This window comes from Marmota monax, unplaced genomic scaffold (assembly GCF_021218885.2).
Source record: "Marmota monax isolate L192 unplaced genomic scaffold, Marmota_monax_Labrador192_F-V1.1 WCK01_AAM20220418_F8-fsc00011, whole genome shotgun sequence".
Classification (NCBI taxonomy): Eukaryota; Metazoa; Chordata; class Mammalia; order Rodentia; family Sciuridae; genus Marmota; species Marmota monax.
The window spans coordinates 15,469,579-15,491,839 of NW_026693082.1; the positions used below are offsets into that span (position 1 = coordinate 15,469,579).

Genomic DNA, 22,261 nt, shown 5'->3' on the forward strand with positions numbered 1-22,261 from the left:
GTCTTTGGCCAACTTTAAAGACTGCCTTCATTTCTATGGCTTCTGTCAAAACGTCAGGCATACCTTCATTAACTTTGACTCCTTTGTAATCAAACTCAGGCATATGCTCATTGTTTTAGTCCAGTTTTTTTTTGTTTTGTTTTTGTTTTTTGTCACTGTGACCAAAAGACCTGACAATAACAATTTTAGGGGAGGAAAGTTTTATTCGGTGCTCACAGTTTCAGAGGTCTCAGTCCATAGACGTCTGACTGTTGTCTGGGCCCAAGATGAGGCAGAAAACATCATGGCGAAAGGGTTTGACAGCAGCTCAGGACATGGCAATCAGGAAACAGAGAGTGTTCCATTCACCAGGGACAAAATATACAACCCCAAAGCCCGCCTCCCATGATCTATGTCCTCCTGCCTCACCCTGGCTGCCTAGAGTCATAAACCAGTTAATCCATTCAAGTGGATTAATGCACTGATTAAGTTAAGGCTCTTATAACCCACTCATTTCGCCTCTAGACTTTCTTGCATTGTCTCACACATGAGCTTTTGGGGGACACCTCATATTTAAACCATAAAACTCATTAACTGATTATTCTTTTGAATTAAAATTCCTCATGGGATACATTGGGCTTTATGGGCTAATCCTTTTACTCATGGTGTCTGGAAGTAAGCGGAATTTGTTCAACTAATGAACAAACTCACATACACCAGCAAGGCCACTATTAGAGTTTGGATACGAGGTGTCACCCAAAATCTCACGTGTGAGACAACGCAGGAATGTTCAGTGGTGAAATGATTAGATGATGAGAGCCGCAGTTAGTGGATTAATCCATCTGATGGATTAGTGATTTGAATGGAATACTGGGTGGTAACTGTAGGCAGGTAGGATATGGCTGGAGAAAGTAGGTCACTGGCTGCATTGTCCTTGGGGATTGGTTATATGATCCCTGGATTCTTGTACTCAAACTCTGCTTCTGGGGCATCATGAACTGAGCAACTTTCTTCTGTTCTGATCCACCTCAGGCTACCTCAGGCCCACAGCTATGGAGTCAGCTGACTGTGTACTGAACCTTTGAAACTGTGAGCCAAAATAAACTTTTCCTCCTCTCTTCTTTTGTCAGCTCTTTTGGCCAGAGCAACACAAAGCTGATTAAAACAGCCACCTCAACCAACATCATGCATAATCAAATTTATGTATGGAATTCAACTATCATTCAGTTCTCCTATTATTTTCTCCAATGTGTTCTTTATTCACATGGCAATAAGTGTAGAGGTTCAGAGCAAGGACTCTGCAGCCCATTGCCTGAGTTTAAATTTATTAGCTGGATGTGGTGGCGCACACCTTAAGCCCAGCAATTCTGGAGTCTGAGGCAGGAGGACTGCAAGTTCGAAGCCAGCCTCAGCAACTTAGTGAGGCTCTAAGCATCTTGGTGTGACTGTGACACACAAAAAAATTATGGCATGATTAACATCAGACCTTGGGTGATTTCTTGGTCTGTCTATACCTCATGCTACTCATCTGTGAGATGGGGTATTTATTTGTAGCAGCTACTTTGCTTTGGGCAGCATTTCAATAGCAATTTTCTCATCATCTTTGAGACGGGGTCTCACTATGTTGCTTAGGGCCTCAGTAGGTTGCTGAGACTGGCCTTGAATTTGCAATCTTCCTGTGTCAGCCTCCCCAGATCACTGGGATTACAGGCATGTGCCATCACACCTGGCTCCCCCATGGCTTTTGTAACTAATTTTCCATGTCAATTTTCCCTCTGCTCTCTTAAAGATACAGTTATTATTATTATTATTATTATTATTATTATTATTATTATTACATCTATCATTTAGTTTTGGAAACTCATAATTACTATCCAAAGATTCCTGATCTTGCAAACCTCTGGCCTCCTCACCCCCTTGCCCCCATTTCTGTACTTAACATATGCAGTTGTGTGGCTTGGGACAAAACAGTCTTTGATGTTTTGCTTCTTCTGGAACAGGTACTGGGTGACCTCCAGTTGGTGATTTCTCAGGAAGACTACCCCATCACTTGGAATTCTGTCTGTTCTGATCCCTGGGCTAAAACACCCTCAAAAGTTTGGAGTCTTACTTGCTGTGTTCCCAGACTTCAATATCTTAAGAAATCCTTACGACTCTGCCCCACTGCCTGCACAACTCCTCTCTGACTTGCTCAGTGTGAGGTGTGGCCAAACCTTAGAGATTCATGAGCATCTCTAACTTTTTTCCTCCAACAGGTTCTCTCCCCTCCTGCTTTCTGCCCTGCACTACCATGTGGTGTAAGGTGGTCAGCTTGGATTCAGGGCTGGGAGACGGGCAGGGCCAGGACTAGAGTGGGCCCAAGGAGGGACTTGGACACAAGATTTAAGGAGGTATCACTCCCAGGGATTTGCAAGGGCAGGGGTAGCCTTCAGAAGGAGCAGCTCCTTACAGTGTGTGCAAAAGGTGCCTCTCTAGCCTCACCCTAGTCTCACACCCTGGAAATGGTTTTTTACAATAAAAAGTCATTGTTAGAAGATGCCTTTAATGTTGTCTGACTCCACTGTTTTTCAAAGTACGATCCATGGAGCACCCACCAGAGACTTAGCAAGGTCTACAATGCAGATTCTTGGGCCCAAGCCCAGGACCATACTTTCAGAATCTTTGGGAGGCAGGGCAGGAATGTGCATCTTAACAAAGGGTTTGTGGCACTTCTTAGAAATCAGCAGCCGAAAACTCTCCCTACTTGATGCTCCTCCAGGACAGGCAACACGAGGTCTCACAAAGCAGCCTGTTTCTGGTCTAAGATGGCAGCTGTTAGAAAGTTTCTTCTCCTGGGCACAATTCTGCCTCTGAACAACTTCATTCTTGGTCTGGAATGACAGGGACTTTTCTATATGACAGTTCTCAAGTACATAAGGCAGCTATCATGATCTAACCCCCACTTTGAGTAGCTCACCCTATTTACTAATAAGAACCTATTCAGTTCATTCTCTCCATGTGCCACCAACACACAGAGAGAGCAAAGAGAAGAGCTTCAGCACCCTTACAGCCACCGTACCCTATGGAAATGTTTCCAGCGCAGAGCCCCCTCCAGGCTCCGGGCGGGCTTTCGACAGCCTCCCGGGGTGGCTCTGCTGCCCCCTGGCGGCCTCGGGAGATACCGCAGGGTATGAAAGCTGTCGGCGCGGAGTGTGGGGTGCTCTCCCCACACGTGGGAGTGGGTAAGACAGATAATCCGCCCCTTAGAGGAAAAGGCACGAGTTGCTGTCATGCTACAGGAGAGAAATCCGAAGCGAGAAAGAAAGCAAGGGTGGGAGAAAGGGGGAGCTGCAAGTGAAGAGGAGCCCCACAGATTAGCCCTGAACCAAGGAGACCCAGCGCCGGGCTCTGGATCTGACTCTTTGCTCAGCTTACAGGTGAGTGGTCCCCGACAGCCCCGTGCAGCCTTTAAAGTTGGAGAGACAGTCCTAGCACAGGGTCTCTGGGCATCGTTCATAGGAAGATGACAGCTTGCTGATTTATGCTTTCTGGAAAGAAAGTGACAGCATTGTGGAAGTGCTTTTCTTAGTTGTGTGCAGGGAAAGAAAACCTTAAATCTTCAGTGAATCTAAGGGAAATTTTTGTTTTTTGTTTTTCGTGGAGAGAACCATTGTAAAGGAACAGGAACTCAAGGTCAAAAGTGAGTTATGCTGGCTGGTTAGAAACCACTTGCTAAGTACAGGGCCAGAGTTGGGGACCACGAAATCACCTCCACGTCTTACCTGGTGGATCTCTGAGCAGTTGGCTTTGACCTGATCGTTTAAAAAGTGTGGTAGAGCTCAAAGGAAGTGCATTTTCATTAAATAGGGAAAAAACAGTGAAGGTATCCTGGGAGGGGGTTGAATCACTCTGACACGCAGTAGGTGTATAATAACCTCCACTGACTTCTGCTAAGGAAACAGCACAGGATACATAGAGAGCTCCAGGGTGTCCTGAATGCCCAAAACACTGCTGGAAATATCCAGTGATACCTGTTAACATCCACCTTTGGAGAAACAGGTATTAAGATGGTTAATGTTTAATAGTCAGCGTTATTCAAAATCGAACAATAAGTTGGGGTCATCCTCACATTGAATTTAGGAGTAAACAATTTAGTTTACTTAGCTCATCACTCCAAACACAATCACCAGGGCAAAGATGTGTTCTTGATTCAGGTTGGAACTTTAGGGTGAAAATCACTAATGCTAAATACTGACTTGATGCTAAATGTCAAAAACGTAACCATCTATACATACAAGCTCCATATTGATTTAATAACATGATTGAAAGATTAAAATAAAATAGTATTTTATAGATTTGAATGCTAAGATTAGAAATGGTAGTCAGCTATAAAGGGATTTCTCAGGCTCAGCACTACACATTTCAGACTAGATAATTAATTTCTTGTTGTGGGGGACTGCCCTGTTCCTTGTAGGGTGTTTAATAGCATCTCTCTTCTCTATCCACAGCCCCCACCCCGTCTATTACAATGTCTCCAGACATTGTAAATGTCCTCTGGGGACAAATTCCCCCTGGTTGAGAAGCACAGAGATATACCACTTAGATTGAAAATGGAAGTGTGTTGAGAATATCACTTAGCACTTATGATCAGTTAATTCCTTCATACCCTTTACTGTCACTCAGCTTCTTGGAGAGGAAGCAACAGGGGTTACCATTGCTATGCTCACTGATGTAGAAGCAAGCGTGAGACACACGATCTGATCACAGTCACGCACAAGACAGACCTCTGAGTCACTGCTTGTTTACACTGAAGAGAAGATACTGCCAGCCATCTACCCCAAGCTTCCTGTTTCAGATTTCTACCAGATAAGAAAACTTCCTACCAAATAAAGAAAAATGTTCATTTTTGTATAGAAATTGCCACGTCCATGTCATTTTCACCATTACTAGCCTAGGTCCACTCTATGAAGCATCTCTGGCTTTGGAGGGACTCACACTGGCTTAGAAGAAGTTCCAGTTGAAAAGGCTGGTGCTGCATATGGATGGGCCCTATGAATTTTTAAATTTCCCACCGTCACAGTGAATAGGTCTTTCATGCATATTTTGGATCTATAAGTTTACACAGTGAGTTCTCTAAATTTCAAAAAAAGCAGATTTCTGCTATTCTTTCCAATTGCAACTTTTTTGGTTGACTTAAGCACTCAATAGATACTTGTTCTAGCTTTGAATTGAAATAAATCCATAGCAAAGGACATGAAAATAATTCATAAAGGAAATATACAACCAGGAAATAAGCATAAACGAATGTGTGACGTCACTGGAAATAAAAAATGTAAATTAAATTAGCAAATCCATTCTGTTTTTGTCTATAAAAGTAATCACATGCTTGGTAATACCCAATACCAGCAAAGGTGTGGTAAACCCGGCATTCTTATGTGTAGCTGGTAGTACTGTAACTGATACGACTGCTTTGGAAAGCAATCTTTTCTCAAAATCAAAAAATTATTCACCCTTTTAATTCAATAATCCTACATCTAATTATTCTAAAGGAGTTATGTAATGTATAAAAGAAAGCAATTTTCATGAAAAATGAAAGGGTCGTGTTTTTTTTAGGAATGTAATCATAATAGTAACAAATGATAAGAAAATATCCAATGAGATACGGCCAAGGGTAGTATAAATGACCTATATTGTGGAATATGATGCATCTGTTAAAACGATAGCTATGAAGACACTATGGTAACCAAAAAAAAACCTTTTATGTCAAAATGTGAAGAGTTAATTTAATATGCCTAAAGCCTGATGATTGCAACTCTAAAATGTGTGTATGTCTGCTTATGCACATACATATGTGGGGTTTCCTTCTCGGTACTAGGGATAGAACCCTCACACCTGCTAGACAAGTGCACTAGCACTGAGCTACTCCAAATATGTGCATCCTTGAAAGATAAGCACCAAACCACTAACAGTTGTTGAGCTAGGAGGTCTGAAGTTGTTTATCATGAGATTTTTTTTTTTTGCCAATTTACTTTGAAATTTTAAAGAAAATATTCCCAAAGAGAAACACTGTTCCACACCATCAATCATCACATCATCTCTCTTTTGATTTCTGCTCTCAAGGAGACTTTCTCCTTACTTATCCTCCTAATATGCTACTTTTTTTATTTAGCTCTGGAATTTTGGAAAACAATTAAACTTCTTTTCTTTTTGAATAGTTCTTCTTGAACTTTAGGAGGGTTTAAATAAAAAGGGTTGGGTTTTGTTGTTGTTGTTGTTTTGTTTTGTTTTTTAGTATTGGGGCTCAGACCCAGGGCCTCATACATACTACGAAAAGTTCTACCACTGAGCTACATGTCCCCACCCGCTCACTTAAATTATAAATGCTCATGTTGTGGGAGGAGCAAAAGTCAGGCAATACTAGGGGATAGAATGGAAATAAAAATATTTCCCATGCCTGCCTCTAAAACTTTCCAATACCCTATCCTCTAAGGCCCCCTTTCCCTGTACCTGTCTCCACAGGGAAGGATCATCAACTGAGGTTTGGTGAGTGTGCTTCTGATGTTTTCCTACGCCATTTACACAAACATGTAGACATTATCACATGAATGAAATTGTGTGTGTGTATATATATACACACACACACATATATATTTTGTATTATACATATATGTATATATGTATTTATTATATACATATTATATATAAATATATATACATTATATAATATATTTTATATATAATAAGTGTGTGTGTGTGTATATATATATATATATATATATATATATATATATATATATATAAATTTATATGTATAATACAAAACTGACATTTCATTCCTTGTAAGGGAAGCTGGACACAGTACACCGAGTTTGATGGCCAGTGTCTGGGGCTCTTGGTGGGAATTCCATGTTTCCTTTCCAGCTGGGTGCCAAAGCTCAGTGCCATTGTCACAGCTACCTGTCTCTTAGGGAACAGTCTTTAAGGCGTGACAGATTAACAGCACATCATTCTTTTCTTAGTTCTCATCCATCTTGTCAGTTTACGAAAATAAAGAGTTTGAAGGAATAAGAACTGTTTCATTTATAAAATGGATCTAGTCTGACGTTAATCCCAATAAGTATACCTTTTTTTTGTTGTTGTTGTTTGTTTTGCTTTATAAAGTAATGTTTCTACCATTATTTGCAGTTAGTGGCTAAAGAGAGCTATCAATTTGAGATACTTGAAATTTAAAAAAAATCTATACTCAGCCTTTCATTACTTTTCGTAGTTTGACATCATTCTTCAAGATTCTCAGAAAACTGGAGCTTGGGCCCCCTTAAAGGGCCAAAGCACAAATGTTTGCATTAGACATGGGAAATGACAAGCCCCAAAATAATGAGGCTTGAGAAAAGGGGAGTGAGAAAGAAAGCCATAAATTGGAGGCACTGACCCTTTCCCAGTACATTCTTTCCGGGTGATAAAACTAACCTTGGGGAGGAGGTGTCCATCAAACCTAGAAAGGCAGTCTCTGGGAAGGGGCTAAAGCATTAAATCCTTCCCTAAACAAACACTCTCCAGACACCAATCACTGACCCCAGGCCCTCCATCCAGCCCAGTAAGATAAATCCCTGAGACTGACCTTCAATGCCAGACTCCCTCCCATTTCAACCAGGAAAACAGACCCCAAATTCCTGAGTGCCCAAGCTGACACGCTCATTCATTAAGTCACCTCTCAGGATAACCTAGATAAGCCCAGTCCTTTTCTTAGTTCAGTGGCTCATTTTCCACCAGGAAAGTGGGTCCATTCCTGTAGGTGTAGTCCGGTTCCTGAATAAAGGCTGAAATGATCTATGAAGTTTGTGTCCTGCCCAGTCTCCTTGTGCTAACAGTTTGGATTGTTATATCATGACACAGGCAGTCTCCACCAAGCTGCTGTGGATTTAGAGACCCAGGTGCCTTGGGTTGAGGGTACGATAGAAACCAGTCCCCATGTTTCAAACAGTGTCATCTCAACTGCACGAGAGCCAAGTCATTTCCCCTCCCGGTGTAGTTTCCCTTCTGTGATCTGAGGAGCATGTGTGGCTAGAAGATGTGAAGTCCACACCAACCCCGGAGAAGAACGTTCCACCAGCTTCTCAATGTTAGTTGCTTGCTGCATCCATGATACCCAGGCCTGTATGGTCAAAGCTCCCCAGTTGTAAACTCCAAGAGGGCTGCCTTAAGAAGAGCAGTGCTAGGGACTGGGGACTTTTTCTGTGATGTGGCCAGAGACAGAGTGTGGCTTCTCCTCACCCCCTTAGACTTGCCCCAGACACAGCAGAGGCCTCCCTGGGGACGGAGAGGAGAAAGTTCTGTGCTGTAACACAAGATTCCTCTCTTTTTTACATAAAAACCTTGTCACCATTAGGAGCCCAGATGAGGGCCAGACTGGAACCTGCCTGTTCCTGTAGGTAACTGTGTTTGTACCCAGTATGGGAGGGTGTGCTTCTGGACGGGGTTTCAAGTGACTCTGCTAGTGTGGCACTCCCGAGGTAGACAACCTCATTAAGTGTGGACACCAACTGTTAATCTGTAATTCACACCGCTGTCAATGACTGTAGCCTCTACCCTGGTTAACAAAAGGGCATGCGCTTGGCTGACCCCATTAGGCCAGAGAACTGGTCTAATTTCGCCTTGATGGGTGGAAAGCCGAGTAAAGGATACAGGGGAGGCTGATGTTTAGGCAGGACTACAGTTACCCTGATTTTCTGTGGGCAAGGACACCATGGGGACAGTTTTTGCACAGCAGGGTGGAAAAACAGAGTTTTGTGAAGGAAGATTTGAATCGTAGTTTGTGGACTTATTCATTAAATATGTTGAAGACCTACTATGTGCCCAGAAGACAAAGACTCATACACCCTCCACAGTTGCTTCCAGGAGAACAGCAATGGGCCCACTGGGAATGACCTAGTGTGACATGTCGTAGGGGATCAGGGCTGCAAGTTCCTCTGTGTTCAGCTCTGCTGCTTTGTGTCCTGTCATCTGAGCGCATTGAAAACTGTCTGTCTGGTCATGACAGAGCAAGTCTGGCAGTTCTTAAGACACCTGAGATCCAGTCTGGCTGTGTGATCTTGGGCAGGTGCTTAACTTTTCTGACCCTCAGTTTCCTCATCTGTAAATGGGGATAATAATGCTTACCTGGCTAAATAAGATCCGGCAGCTGCAGGTCTAATCCACAAGGCGCTATGCTCTTGCCGAGTCCCCGACCTGCTCTGGGAAGCCTTTCCTGTCTAGGTTCCCCCCTTTATTCTTGCTCTGGTGTCAGGTGGAGAGATTGTGGACTTTGAAGTATAAATGGAGTCCCAGGGCCTCATTTCCAACCCCAGTTTTACTGTTTACTGTGTGACTTTGAGCAAATGAATTGACCTGAATCTCTGTTTTCTGTAAAATTGCCTTCTGAGCGCCCTGGAGGATTAAAGGAGGGCCACACGGGGAGGACCTTGGCAGGGCATGGTGATTTGCCTCCATTGGGACCAGCCCCCTCCTAGCACACTGTCTCCCGCTGGGGGACAGAAGACCCGGCAGGTACAGAGCCGGCTTGGAGCACAGAATATCCTAGAAGCAGAGGGATGGGACATAAAAAACCCAGAGCCTACAGCTCTAGCTAACTCATGCCACCTGCAAGTTAACAGAGGGGAGACACTGCCAGAAGAGCTGCCTGCCAGGGTGGCCTCCTGCCAGCAGGTGCATGCCCACGACAGGGGGTGGAGGTGATCATATCTGCTACTATCATCCTCCTCCCCTCTGTATCTGCTCCACCAATCCTGCCCAACACTGCCTGGCCCCTCTCCAGCTGCCACCCTCACCCTGCTCTGTCCCCAGAGGCCCTGCCAGCAGCATTGCTCACAGGTTTTGGTGGCCAGGTTTGCAAACCTCCTCCTCCATACTAGGAACAATGACTGCTTTCCTGAGGAGCCACATGCCTTCAGAACAGTTCCTGGAGAGGCTGTGTGAGAGAAGTCAGGATGTTCACCCAGATTCCGCCTGGAGCTTCCAGGCCCCGCTGAGGCCTCATTTCAAAGCAATGAAATGGTAGAAAATGGTAGAACTACCCGTACCCGGGCACCAAGCATGAAGGAATTAAAGAACCCTCCCGCTTCCTCCAGCTGTTGCCCCTTCTAATGTCTTTATGTTACCGGGCAGGGAAATCTGCTGCCTTGATTGGTTGGATTTTTGTTGTGTGTTTTAAATTCATGGATGTTTCTTCCAAGGAAGGGAATCCCTTTCTCCCAGTGTCAACCAATTTGCTCAGATGACAGCAAATCCACAGTGAAACCTGAGTGGCACTTAGGTCTTGGTTCCAGGCTGATGATACATGGTCAAGTTCATGGTGACTCTTCAGCCTCAGGTCCACAGAGAGCGACATTATAATGGAGAGAAGTTGAACATGTGTCAGGAAGTGAGAAAGACCCCAGCTCTCTCCACATATGTGGATCAAATTTGGGCTCTGCCAGTTGTCTGCCCTGGCTTTAGGGCAAATCGGAACCTAAATGAACCCCCCAGGCTCTATCTATAAAATAGAGTTAAACTAGAGGACTGTCAGGGACTAAATATGAGAGTGGTCACACAATGTCTGGCGTGGAGCGGTAGTGTAGTAAGCCACAGCTGTTTTTTTCTCTCTCTCTAGTTCTGTGTCTTCCTGGCTGGGTATGATCATGAGCCTGTTAACCTCCAGCAGCTTCATTCCCCAGCTGTGAAATATGAGATGTTTCTCTCAGCCCCAAGACCCAGGCCATCTCTGCAGGTGGACTCACATTGACACTGGCACCCAGGCTCCCATGCTGACTGAGGCAACCCTGCATACCCCAGAGACCCGCCCAGAGACAGTCACTGGTGTTAGAACACCCTTCCCTCAACCTTGCTAATGAATTATTTTTTATTTTTATCCCCATAACTTTGCCAGTGAGCAAGAACAATGCCGGGCGGCCTGGAGAAGGCGTGTCATCAGTGCATCTCTAAAATCGCCAGCAATGGTGAGTCATGGTCCTGGGAAATGCCCTAGTGAAAGGGTTTGGGTGTCTGGAGTCACAGGATGAGCTAGAGCCAGAATGAGTCCTGTGAATGGTCCATGCTTGGCCCCAGGTTGGAGCTGGGGCAGTGGCCTGTTCTCTGCTGGCTGCTTCTACTCCTTCCTTATTAACCTCCAGGACAAAGCGTTCAGCTCAGACACCTGTGAGTTCACGTACAGGCTTTTGTGAATGGAGGCACCGAGACACCAGTGTATACGGCACCAGAGCTGGGCAACATGGCAGGGAAATGGGAAACTTTGGATTTGGATTTTGGGCAGTTTTCGCTCACCCGTACCCCACTTCATGTCCTTGACAAATTGGACTTTCCTGCACCATCACTTGCTGGGGTCCTTTGTGTTCAGAGGAACTGGACCACATTACACAAAGTCCAGTCTCTATTGTGACATTTGGGATATCCCCAAGGCAGAACCCATGCCTCAGGACTCCTTGAGATGGAATTATTTACCTCACAGTGGGATGTGTCTGATGTTTATGCTGACGAAATGTGAATTAAGGGAACACTGTGGCAAGCCTTGAGCAATCAATTTTAGAGTGGCAATATCAGCAAATGGCAGTCAGTGCACAGAATGGGCTATGGTAGAGTGGGGAACAAGAGGCTGATAGAGGGGTGCCTCATGCTTACCTCTTGGTACTCATGTACTCTCATGAACTCCCCACCTCCCACCATTCCTCCTAGGAGATTTCCTGCACCCCCAGGATCTCCAGTAATGCCTGACACATAGTAGGAGCTCAATAATAGCTGCCAGATGACCAAGTGGGTACATGAATGGAATTGCCAGATTATAAATTCTCCCTTAGCTTATGTGGCCAACATAATATAACATCCATCTCATTCTCCTGAGACACTCCTAACATTGTTCTTCCACAGAAAGTTCTGGGAGCTATAGCTCCCTTAATCCTTGGATGAATATAACTATCATACACATACCCACACCCCACACCATATATATATATATATATATATATATATATATATATATATATATATATATATGAATTGCTGAGGGCCAGGGTGGGGCAGAAGTGCTGGCACCTCTGTCCAGGTGCTGCTCTGCTGCTCTAGAAATGAAAACACATGGGTTATTTTCACTGCTTGCAGGGATACAGACACCATTAGCTACACCATCACTCTAGATCCTCCTGAAATTAATCCCTCCCATCCCTACACACATACACATATGCATCCTTCCTGTCCATCAATGAGAACCCACCTGGATCATCAGGTTGGCAAGAGAGGACTTACTCAGGAAAAAAAGGGATTATTATAGGATGGACATGTGGTATCTCTCAAAAGCTCACATTTGATCCACTGATATGGATTAATTGGGTGGTAACTGTAAACAGGAAGGGCATGTGGGAGGACATAGAATATTGGGGACATGCCTTTGGGGTTTACATTTTGTCCTCTGTGAGCAGAGCGCTCTCTCTCTCTCTCTCTCTCCTCCCTGGTGCCATGTCCTAAACTGCTTCCCTCTGCCACACCCTTCCACCATGATGTTCTGCCTCATCTGGGGCCCAGAGCTATGGAGTCAACCAACTATGGAATGAACCTCTGAAACCATGAGCGCCAAATGAACTTTTCCTCCTCTGCATTGTTCTTGTTGGGCCTTTCGGTCACAGCAGCACACAGATGACTAAAACAAGGGTTCCTGTACTCACAGTAAACCCAGCGCTCTAGGCTGTTAACTCCGCACATGCCCCTGAAGTGGTATAACATTGAGCTGCCCTATCTGTGGTCTCCCTGACCCAGAGCTCCCGGTCCTCAGGTTGTGAACTAGGCCAACTCAGCCTGGATGATGGCGAGGCCTCTAACTGCCCTCCTATCTTCCATCCAGCCTGTGCGGTGACCCCCCAAACCACCTCCTGCAGAAGAGAACAGACACTCCAAACCTCTTCAGGCCCTTTGTAGTCTGGCCCCTGTTTCTTCTCACATCACTGCCTTCTTTCTCACTCTGGAATATTCAATGGGACAAAAATATTTCAACTTACCCCAAAGGGCCAGTTTCCATTTTTCTCCTGAGTTTTCCTCTCTATGCCCAGAATCATCAATAGATATTGAACCGAAGAGGAAATTTTGGTGACAAGCAGGATATTTGCATTGTCTTAAAGTCTAACCACAGACTCCTTATTGACCGTAGGGAGAAAAAGAATAGTAATTATACAGTGGAGAAATTGGGCCAAACTCTGGGGTTTAAAATTAACATCACCAACAAGCGACAGATGGCTGCCATCTATGCAGGAATCAGGCTAGGAATGCATAACCTTAACCTAAACACAAGGGACATCTGATAAACACAAAGTGAGAACATTCTATTAAAACTGAATGGAGAGGTGTGAATCCTTCAAAAATGCCAACATCATACGAAACAAAGAAAGGCTGTAGAAATGTTCTAGAGTCAAGGGCAGAGAGTGTCAGTCCATTTTGTGCTGCGTATTGGAACACCACAGACTGGGTAACTTATTATGAGCAGAAATTTATTGTCCCATAATTCAGGAGGCTGAGAAGTCCAAGATCAGGGGCGGGCATCTGATGAGAGCCTTCTTGAGTGTCATATGGGCAAAAGAGAGAAAAAGGGAGAAAGGACCCCCTTTCGTAACTAACCCACACTTGTGGTAATGATGTAATACACAACTTATCCTTAGACCCCACACTGACGCATTGGGGGTCAGTTTCCCAGCGCTTGAACTTGTGGGGAAACATTCACACTACCATATTTCACTGCATAATCATCGTACCCTGTTTTTTCACCCCCCCAAAACTGGTCATTGTGCATGGTATAATTGTCTTCATCATACTACTTAAAAGGTACACAGCGCAGCATTGTACCCACCAGTGGTATACGGACGCTCTCTTGTCTTCCACACACTGCTGAGCCATAAGCCTAGAATGTTCAGCGCATGCGCATCTCAGCATATTTCCAAAGACCGGTTTGTGCAGGTTGGTTAGAGTGCTGCAGTACTTAGTAACTGGAAAACGTCTCCTGTGGGTGGCGCTGAGGACCGTGCCTTGGATAAAGAAACCAATGATATCTTGTCAGAAACTTTGGACATAAAAGACTAAATTTTGTGAAGTTCATGCTTTGCAGCACTCCAGTAAATTTTCTCAAAAGTGTGATATTTTGACTATAATGCACAAATGAATATCAGCTGTGTTAACAGTATTTGTTTTTCCACACAGGAAAAGTATTCACTAAACTGTCAGGAGGAAATAATAACGTGCCTTGATTTGGACTATTCAATTCTAACGTATATGCATAAGAATTCCGTGCATCCTAATATGGGAGCGAAGACAGTTTAGTAATAAATGATGCTTAAGTAATACCAACAAATTTAAAAACAAAAAGTTTCACATAATGGTCTTACTCCACTTTTTTAAACAAGGCATAAAATCTGCAATGATTATGTGGTGAAATTTGGTATAGTAGGGGTAAAAGAGATAGGATAACAAAATGTAGTACCTCACCCTAGATTGGAGACAAGGACTTTAGTAGGTTCTCAACATTGGAAAATGAACGGTAGATTAAAGTACTGTATCAGTGTAAATTTAAGGAGCTCTAATTGAACTCAGGTTGTATAAGAGAATATCCTTAACCCCCCAAAATGCACAACAGATTAGTTCTGACTAAAATGTTAAAACACTTAAAGAGCTGCACATAAAACCTCGAGTGGGAGTAGGGTTGTGGCTCAGTGGTAGAGTGCTTGCCTAGCATGCATGAGGCTCTGGGTTTGATCTCTAGCACCACATTTATTAAAAAAAAAGAAGAAGAAAGAAATATAGGTATTATGTTCATCTACAACTAAAAATATTAAAAAAAAAAACAAGTGGCAGGTATCTGAACATTTGCTCCTTTTCTCTCTATTCTGAATTTTTAAGAATTTTCACAATTAACATTTCTTTTAGAATTCAGGCTGAGAAAACTTGGCCACCCTGCCCTAATCCTAAACTTGATCCCATACTGCTCTAGATGCATATACGGGTTTTCCTGTCTGGTGACTATTAAATCTTCTTCTGTAAGATTTTTCTACACTTTCCACATTTCCCATCAAGTCCTACCTACATCCTTAGGTAACTGGGGGCAGGGAAAGTTATGTTTTAAGAGCAAGCTTCAGGCATCCCACAGGTTGATTTGTGAACTACGTGATGGGGCCAGGGCTGGGGTCTGAGAGAAGTGCTGCTTCTGTCTGCTCATTCTTTTGAGGAAGCAGGCAGGGTTTCCTGTGCCGTCAGGCTCAGGTGAGTCACCTGGCAGAGCTTTCTGAAGCCTCCTGGGCTGCTCTGCTGCCCTGGTTGACCTTGCCATCTGGCAAGCTCCCCTGCTCTGGAACGTTGACTTGTTGACTTGCCCACACCCGCTGCTGCCCCGAGGATCACTCTCACGACTGGGAAGCCTTAATGAATTCCTGAGCTGTGTGCAGAGCGGCCTCCAGCCCTCACAGGATAATCCAATCAGATGCCAGCGGCATGGTGGAGTGGGGCTATTTCACCTGTCAGAGGATCTGGGAAGTCTTCTTTAACTCCACAAGGAGACATCAGCCAAGAGGTGTCCAGCCCTGGGAGAGAGGCCTTCTGCTTGAGACAGGACCCAGAGGACTGTGATGCTAGGTGACATTCATAGCCCCCCAGTGATGAGAGGGTTCATGCAAGTCCATGTGCTGAGAGAGACCCGTGGGTTTTATTCCACAATTCTGGCTATGAGGAAGAGCACTTCTAAAATTTTGTTATTGTCTTTATTTTGATGCTAGAGATTGAACCCAGGGCCTCACACGTGCTAAGCACATGCTCTCCCACAGAGCCACATCCATAGCCCTTATGTTATTTTATTTTTGGTGTACCTTTGAAACTTTAAGGCTGCTCCCCCTGAAAATAAAATTAATCTGACTCTAAGCTCCCATGTGTCCGAGTAGTAGGAAAACCAATCTTGGTCACTGTGGATCATATAAGACTTCAGGGTGTAGGATTGGGGTTAGGGGTCATGTTTACCTGTTTTGGGCCTCTGTGGCAGAGTCTGATCCTGCTCTCTGGGCAAGGCCACATAAATCCCTGCAGCAACTTTTTAAAAGGTGCCCTCTTGGCAGCTACAACCTCAGGATATAGAGCTAGGTAGCAGATAGCACTTTCATTGGAAGAAAAGGGCATCTTTTCCCTGAGTTAGGATTTCCCCCTCACTCATCCCTTAGCCCACCCAGGCCCTCTCTTTCATGCAAAACTGCACAGCAGCACACTCTCCTTCCTCTTGGGCCAACACATGTGTCCAACTTGGAGCATCAGGGTCTTCATGATGGGGCGGGGCCTCAAACCAGGTAACTCCTTGCAGCAGTTCCCTGACAGGAAGGGGTTCGACCAACCACAAGTTCCACCAGAGAACTCCGGTCCTCATCAGCTCCCCCTCTGTTGCTCATCCTCTCCTGGGCTCTTCCACCCATTATTTCTCATAGGATGTTCCTATGGAATTGCTCCTGTGGGCTCCAAGAAGCAGGAGGTTGTTATCTCTTTTCAGGGATCAAAGGAGATAGAAACACCAGGATATTCCCTACTAACTCATCCTGATACATAAATAATTGAAAATCTTGAAACTTTAGGAAGTTACGAATATGACCAATGAAGATGGTTTTAGAAAATCCTGGAGTTCTGGAATCCCAGATTCTAATAGGTTCACCTGGCACATTAAATGCAATGAATTTGAAACGCCCTTACCCAAAAGCTCTCCTGTTTCCATCTGTCATATTTCTGTCCATATCTTTTCCATTCTTATTATCCAAGCACAGCACTAGAGTTATTTTTTTACTCCTTTCTTTCCTTCAGTTCTGCACCTCATTGGTGTCCAAGGCCCTGTCTGGCTGTGTCTTGTGATTGGTTTGGAGCTAAATTACCTATCTGCCTCCTCACTGATCTCTCCACCCCAATGTCACCAACTTTGGCTGTTGACCATGGAGATTGGTGGGAGCCTCTGGAATAGGGTAACACAGAGTGCTGGGTGAGGGATAAAAGGGATGGGTGCTAAAGATAAGGCAGCATTACTTAAAGTACCAGGAGAGGGCAGAAGTGGCCTAGGAGATTGAGGTTTGAGTTCTATCATAGATACAGCAAGTGGAGAGGGTAACTTGAAAGAGGAACATAGTTTGGGTTTATCCTCCTGCACTCTGCCAGTGGTCTCCTGGGTATTAGGTAGCTCAGAGGAACTCCCAAAGGATGGTGTTGCAGAGAAAAACTACTGGATTCTGGTCTCAGTCTCTGCACTAAAACTGTTTAGGCAAGAGAGTAGAAGGTGCACTTGTTGTTTATAGGAAACAGAGTCTGGGCATCCTTGGGAACAGACTAATCCAAAGGCTACCCACTTTCCTTGCCAAGATTACCCACTTAAAAGAATGCTTATAATGCTTGCAGCTACCTATTTTAACCTACTTCTGGGTAATAATATATTTTTGACACCTACTAATACGCCTAGACCTCTGACAATCATGGACAGCAGCATGAGAGCAGCCAGATGTTCATCAAATCCACTTTAAGATGTGAGCAAGAATCCTGAACCAGAAATCCAGAAGCTGGCCTGAGGAGGGTGCACTCCCACGTGGTCCTTTCCCAGTCTCACACGTAAATCAAGAATCAGTTGATCTGTGTTCTTGGCATGAAGAATGACTACTCCAACATGTTGATTCAAACATCCTTCTCCATTGCTCTCATTCAGAATTACTTGTTCCTTTGGGTTTCTCAGTGGATCTAGCTGTTTCACATACCCCTTTTGGAATGGAATTTATGGTTAGAAATTCTCATTTTTTTCAGAGACAGAATACGGTAGGTACTCTGAGCCACATTGGAATCAGTATTAATAAACTCAAAGGTAGAGCAGTATTTATTGGTAGTGGTCAGTGCTGTCAGATCACTGTTTGATGTAGTGACATCACCAGGAAATTCAACCTCTGTTTCAGAGAACTCTTGTGACCAAGGACAAGGTACCCAGATCCCCCAGGAGTCAGAACTATGGATTGGAGTCTTTATTAGGACCGAGGGGTAAGGAAGCCCGACCACCATTAACTGCTGATGGCTTCCATCCTGTGAACCCCGCGGGCCAGCCCAGCACAGTGCCTCACCCTGTTCTGTGCAAACAGGGTCACAGACATGTGGCTACTTCACTGTCATCTGGGAGTTACCTTAAATGCAGATACCAGCTCCCATTTGTTGCCATTCTGGTTTGACAGGTCTAGAGTGACCTGTGGGAGTCTGAGAATCATGGCTCCAAGGTTTGGAGAGTGAGGGTGAACTTGTTTGACCTTAACAGTGATGATCTAGAAAGTCAGATTCTAATGAAGCTTAGACCTGGGTGAAGAAATGCAGTCAGGTCCATAGAAGAAGATCAGGCTTAGAACACTCTCGGCCCATTCAAAATCCATGATGACCACAGAGCATCCCTCATTTATTGCTTTCACAGTTCTCCATTTGATAACTATGCGAGGGTTGAAATACAAGGAGAAATCACAGTCTCCTTCCATCACAAAGGGAAAATAATAATTATTATTTTAGTCAGCATTCTCATCGCTGTGATCAAAAGACCCAACAAGAAAACAGAAAGGAGGAGAAGTTTATTTGGGGCTCCTGGTTTCAGAGGTCTCAGTCCATAGATGGCCAACTCCATTGCTCTGAGCCTGAGGTGAGGCAGAACAACATGGTGGAGCCGTGTGTCAGGAAAGCAGCTCAGGAGCGGGCAACAGGAAGCACACAGAGAAAGAGAGCTCCACCCACCAAGGACAAAATATACATACCCCAAAGGCACACCCCCGTGACCTACCTCCTCTAACCACTCCCTACCTGCCTACAGTTACCACCTGGTTAATCTATGTCAGTAGGTTAAGCCATTGATTAGGTCAGGATTCTCATAATCTAACCCTTTCACCTCTGAACATTCTTGCATTGTCTCACACATGAGCTTTTTCAGGAATATCACATATCCAAACCACAACAATCATCCTGTTAATGGCTGAAAGTGTTTATTATGTGACAGTGTATTTTTGTGCCTTGCTTTGGATTATGACATTTGATCATTTTAACACATTAGGAAAGACCTGTAATTAGGTTCATGTTTGAAATGAGGACATTGAAACGTCGGGGCCTGGTTCTTGCAGTCCACAGGACAAGTAAGTGAGGGAGGGAGCGGGTTGTGAGTCCAGGTGTGTGGCTCCAAGCAGGGAGTCTCCACATGCTCCTCTGGGTGGTCATCAGGAATGTTCTGGCCTAAGCCTTCTCTCCCTGCCCTGCTCAGAGCTAGCGTAGGGAGACACATTTTTATCTTTACTCTCTTTGGGTTTTTCATCTAGGCCTGAGAATTAAAATGAGGTAATGCCGGGTTTCTGTTCTCTCGACTAAAAGGCTCAGGGGTCACTCCAGTTAAACTGGGCTGACTGGGCTGCGCCAAATAACCACACAAGAGACACAAATACCTTTTTCTTTGGGGTTGCTGTGATGGCTCCTCTGACCTTAAGGGTTCGCAGGAAGAAAGAGAGAGAGAGAGAGCACGTGCTGACCCCTTTTATTGAGGAGAAGCTATTCAAATGAGGCAAGGGGTCAGGTTTCAGGGGACTGAGTCTATCTTCATGATGTCCACTGTCAGCAGGTTGACTGACACCTGGGTAGGCCACACCCAAGGGCACAGTAAGAGAAGGGGACACACACAAGGCACTTCCATGGAAGATTCTATCCTAAACAGGGCAAGGGGTTATATTACAAAGGAACAGGTGAGCGTAGCTCCACTCATGGTTGTAGCAAGACACACCCATGCACGAGACACTGACCCTCAAACCCAAGAAGGGTGGGGAAAGCTCTGCCACATTTCTGTGACTGAGCGCCTCATCACCCAGCCGGGAGTGTGACTCAGTCACGTGCAAGGTTGGTCTCCCACAAGGTAATGCAAATTAATAGGAGAAAAGCTAATAATAGGAGCTATGGGTTCTTTTGCGTCAACTGCAGGATGAGGGAGAAAAGCATACAAACTTATTTAATAAGGAATGAAGACCCAAAAGAAGTAGCAAACCCTTTAAAATGCTTTTATACTAGGCTGAACAAAGAAAGGCAATTGTGGAAAAGTAACCAAATTACATGGGGTGGGGGAGGTAACAGAAGATAAGAACTATTTTTACAAGATTTGTATGTACAGAATTCTCTTGGTCTCAGTTGCTCATCCTAGGTGACCATAACGTTACCTTCCTTCTTGCATAGAGAGGACATCTTTCATGGGGGGGTTTTATCTTCAGCTTTCAGGACAAAAAGGGGGGAAGGGCATCCAGAATTATTTCAGTGACTTTAGCTCAAAATAATCCTCATGCCAGAATGGCATAGTTTGTATTCTGCCACCCAGCAGAGGGAAAGGTGGAGTGGCAGGTGGCTCCCCTGGGAGGTGCTCAGTGTCTCTGTGTCACTGAGCACCTGGATTACACATGCGCCCAGGTGGCACCATCTGTCCCAAGTTTGCAGTTCAATGAGGGTTTTCCAGGATGTCAATCACTTTTTCATCTTGGCAACAAGCTGCAAAGTCAGAAATAGAGAATGGGATTCACTGACCTCTTGATTTGCTATTGTTTAGCAGCAAGAAATTTCTTGACTCTACTCTAAATTGAGATTTAAGACAGAGGTCACTAGTGAGATTCTCACTTTAATGGGCTGTGCTGTGTCATCCGTGACCAATAGGGCCTGCTTTATAATTTTCAGGGGCCAGTGCAAAATGAAAATTGGGAACACCTCATTTGAACAAGCGGGGGATAGGGGAAGCATTGTTTAAGCTTCTAAAATATAAAACTTTTTTCTTTTGACCTGTCATAGTACTTTTTATTTGCTATTTAATGTCCTTTTAAGTAGAGGAAAATCAAGCATTTAATTTTCACATAGATTTTCCTACTCATCTTAATATTGGGTAAGTTTTCTGTTTGCTTTTTGTAATGCTGGAAATCAAACCCAGGACCCAGGCATGCTCAGCAAGCATTCTACCACTGAGCTACGTCCCCTGTCCTTACATGCTAGTTTTAAGTGCAACTATAAGAGCATTTAACCCATATGTGGAGTCATCAAAATGACACAATTTGTGTTTCGTAGCATGACCTAACGTGCATTTCTGTTTTCACCAGAACAGTGGACACACCACACAAAATTAACTTTAACTGTGGTCATTTCACTTTTTGATATGCACACATTCTGCTGACACTCCACCTTTGGCTTACTGAGGGAAGACCTCCCAAAGGGGAAGGAGCTATGGCTTCATTTGCGTCAACTGCAGGATGAGGGGCTGGTGGGTATGGGGAGACTCATTGGTCAGCAAGAAGAAAAGGGTTCTTGATGGCTCATGTTTTTTGAAACCTCCTTGCCTGGTCTGCATTTGAATCAGTTCTGCTTCAAATGGGATGTGGCTTCTCAGGGTTGCCAGGCCTCTCCTTACTAGTCACAATCCACTTACCTTGAATTCATTCTGAGACTTGCTGAACCCCCACATATCATGGGTGCACCAGAATTCAAGAGCAATATATATATATATATATATATATATATATATATATATATATATATATATATATATATAAAGGCAGCGGCAAAGGGATGGCAGACAAGAATATTGCTTATAATCTGCTCACATGCTTCACTGTCCCATCAGACATCACTTAGAAAACACAAGTTCAAAGATAAAGTCATTTGGAATTCCAAGATGGCGACAAATGCTAGGTTTTCCTGAGCACACGGCCTGTGGGACTGTACAGATGGTCAGTATTAAAGCTAATTCAGAGAAAGATGGTTTGGAGGAATGGAGGCAGAGCATGCTGCAAGCCTGCTCTCCTCTACATTTCCTGGAGGTGAAGGTCAAGATTGGCATGGAGGGAGACTTCAGGGGGCAGCCCCTGTCCTGTCCCTTCTGCTCTGGATGACTGAGTAGTCAGGACTCGTGTCATTTGGGGAATGTGTGAGGTGTAGCTTTGGATCTCAGAGATGACTGAAATCAGCAAATAAATCTGAGATCTTTCATAATTCAAATCCGAATGGACCTTATAAAGTTAAACCAATTGCAGCCAGTTCAGTGTCACTAAAACCCAACTCAGACTGGCGTAACTAATAAAGGGGCCGCTGTTAAGGGGCTTATTGGTTCATGTGAATGGAAATCCTAGAAGTAGTTTAGTGTCACTCACTGTGTGACAAATGTCATCAAGGACCCAGTTTCCTTTTGCTTCTCTTCTTGCCTCCCGTGATGTCAGCTTCATTCTTAGGCTGGTTGTCCCTCGGGGTG

General features: G+C 44.4%; 1 protein-coding gene across 1 annotated transcript in view; it reads left to right on the forward strand.

Moving 5' to 3' along the window:
* Nucleotides 1–3,158: 3,158 nt before the first annotated feature.
* Tmem272 (transmembrane protein 272) overlaps nucleotides 3,159–22,261 on the forward strand; it is a 35,864-nt gene continuing 16,761 nt past the window's right edge. The window contains exons 1-2 of the mRNA XM_046454209.2: nucleotides 3,159–3,395; nucleotides 10,880–10,949. Of these exons, the coding sequence (XP_046310165.1) occupies nucleotides 10,892–10,949 (58 nt within the window). The 5' untranslated portion in view covers nucleotides 3,159–3,395; nucleotides 10,880–10,891. The remainder of the gene's footprint in view (nucleotides 3,396–10,879; nucleotides 10,950–22,261) is intronic.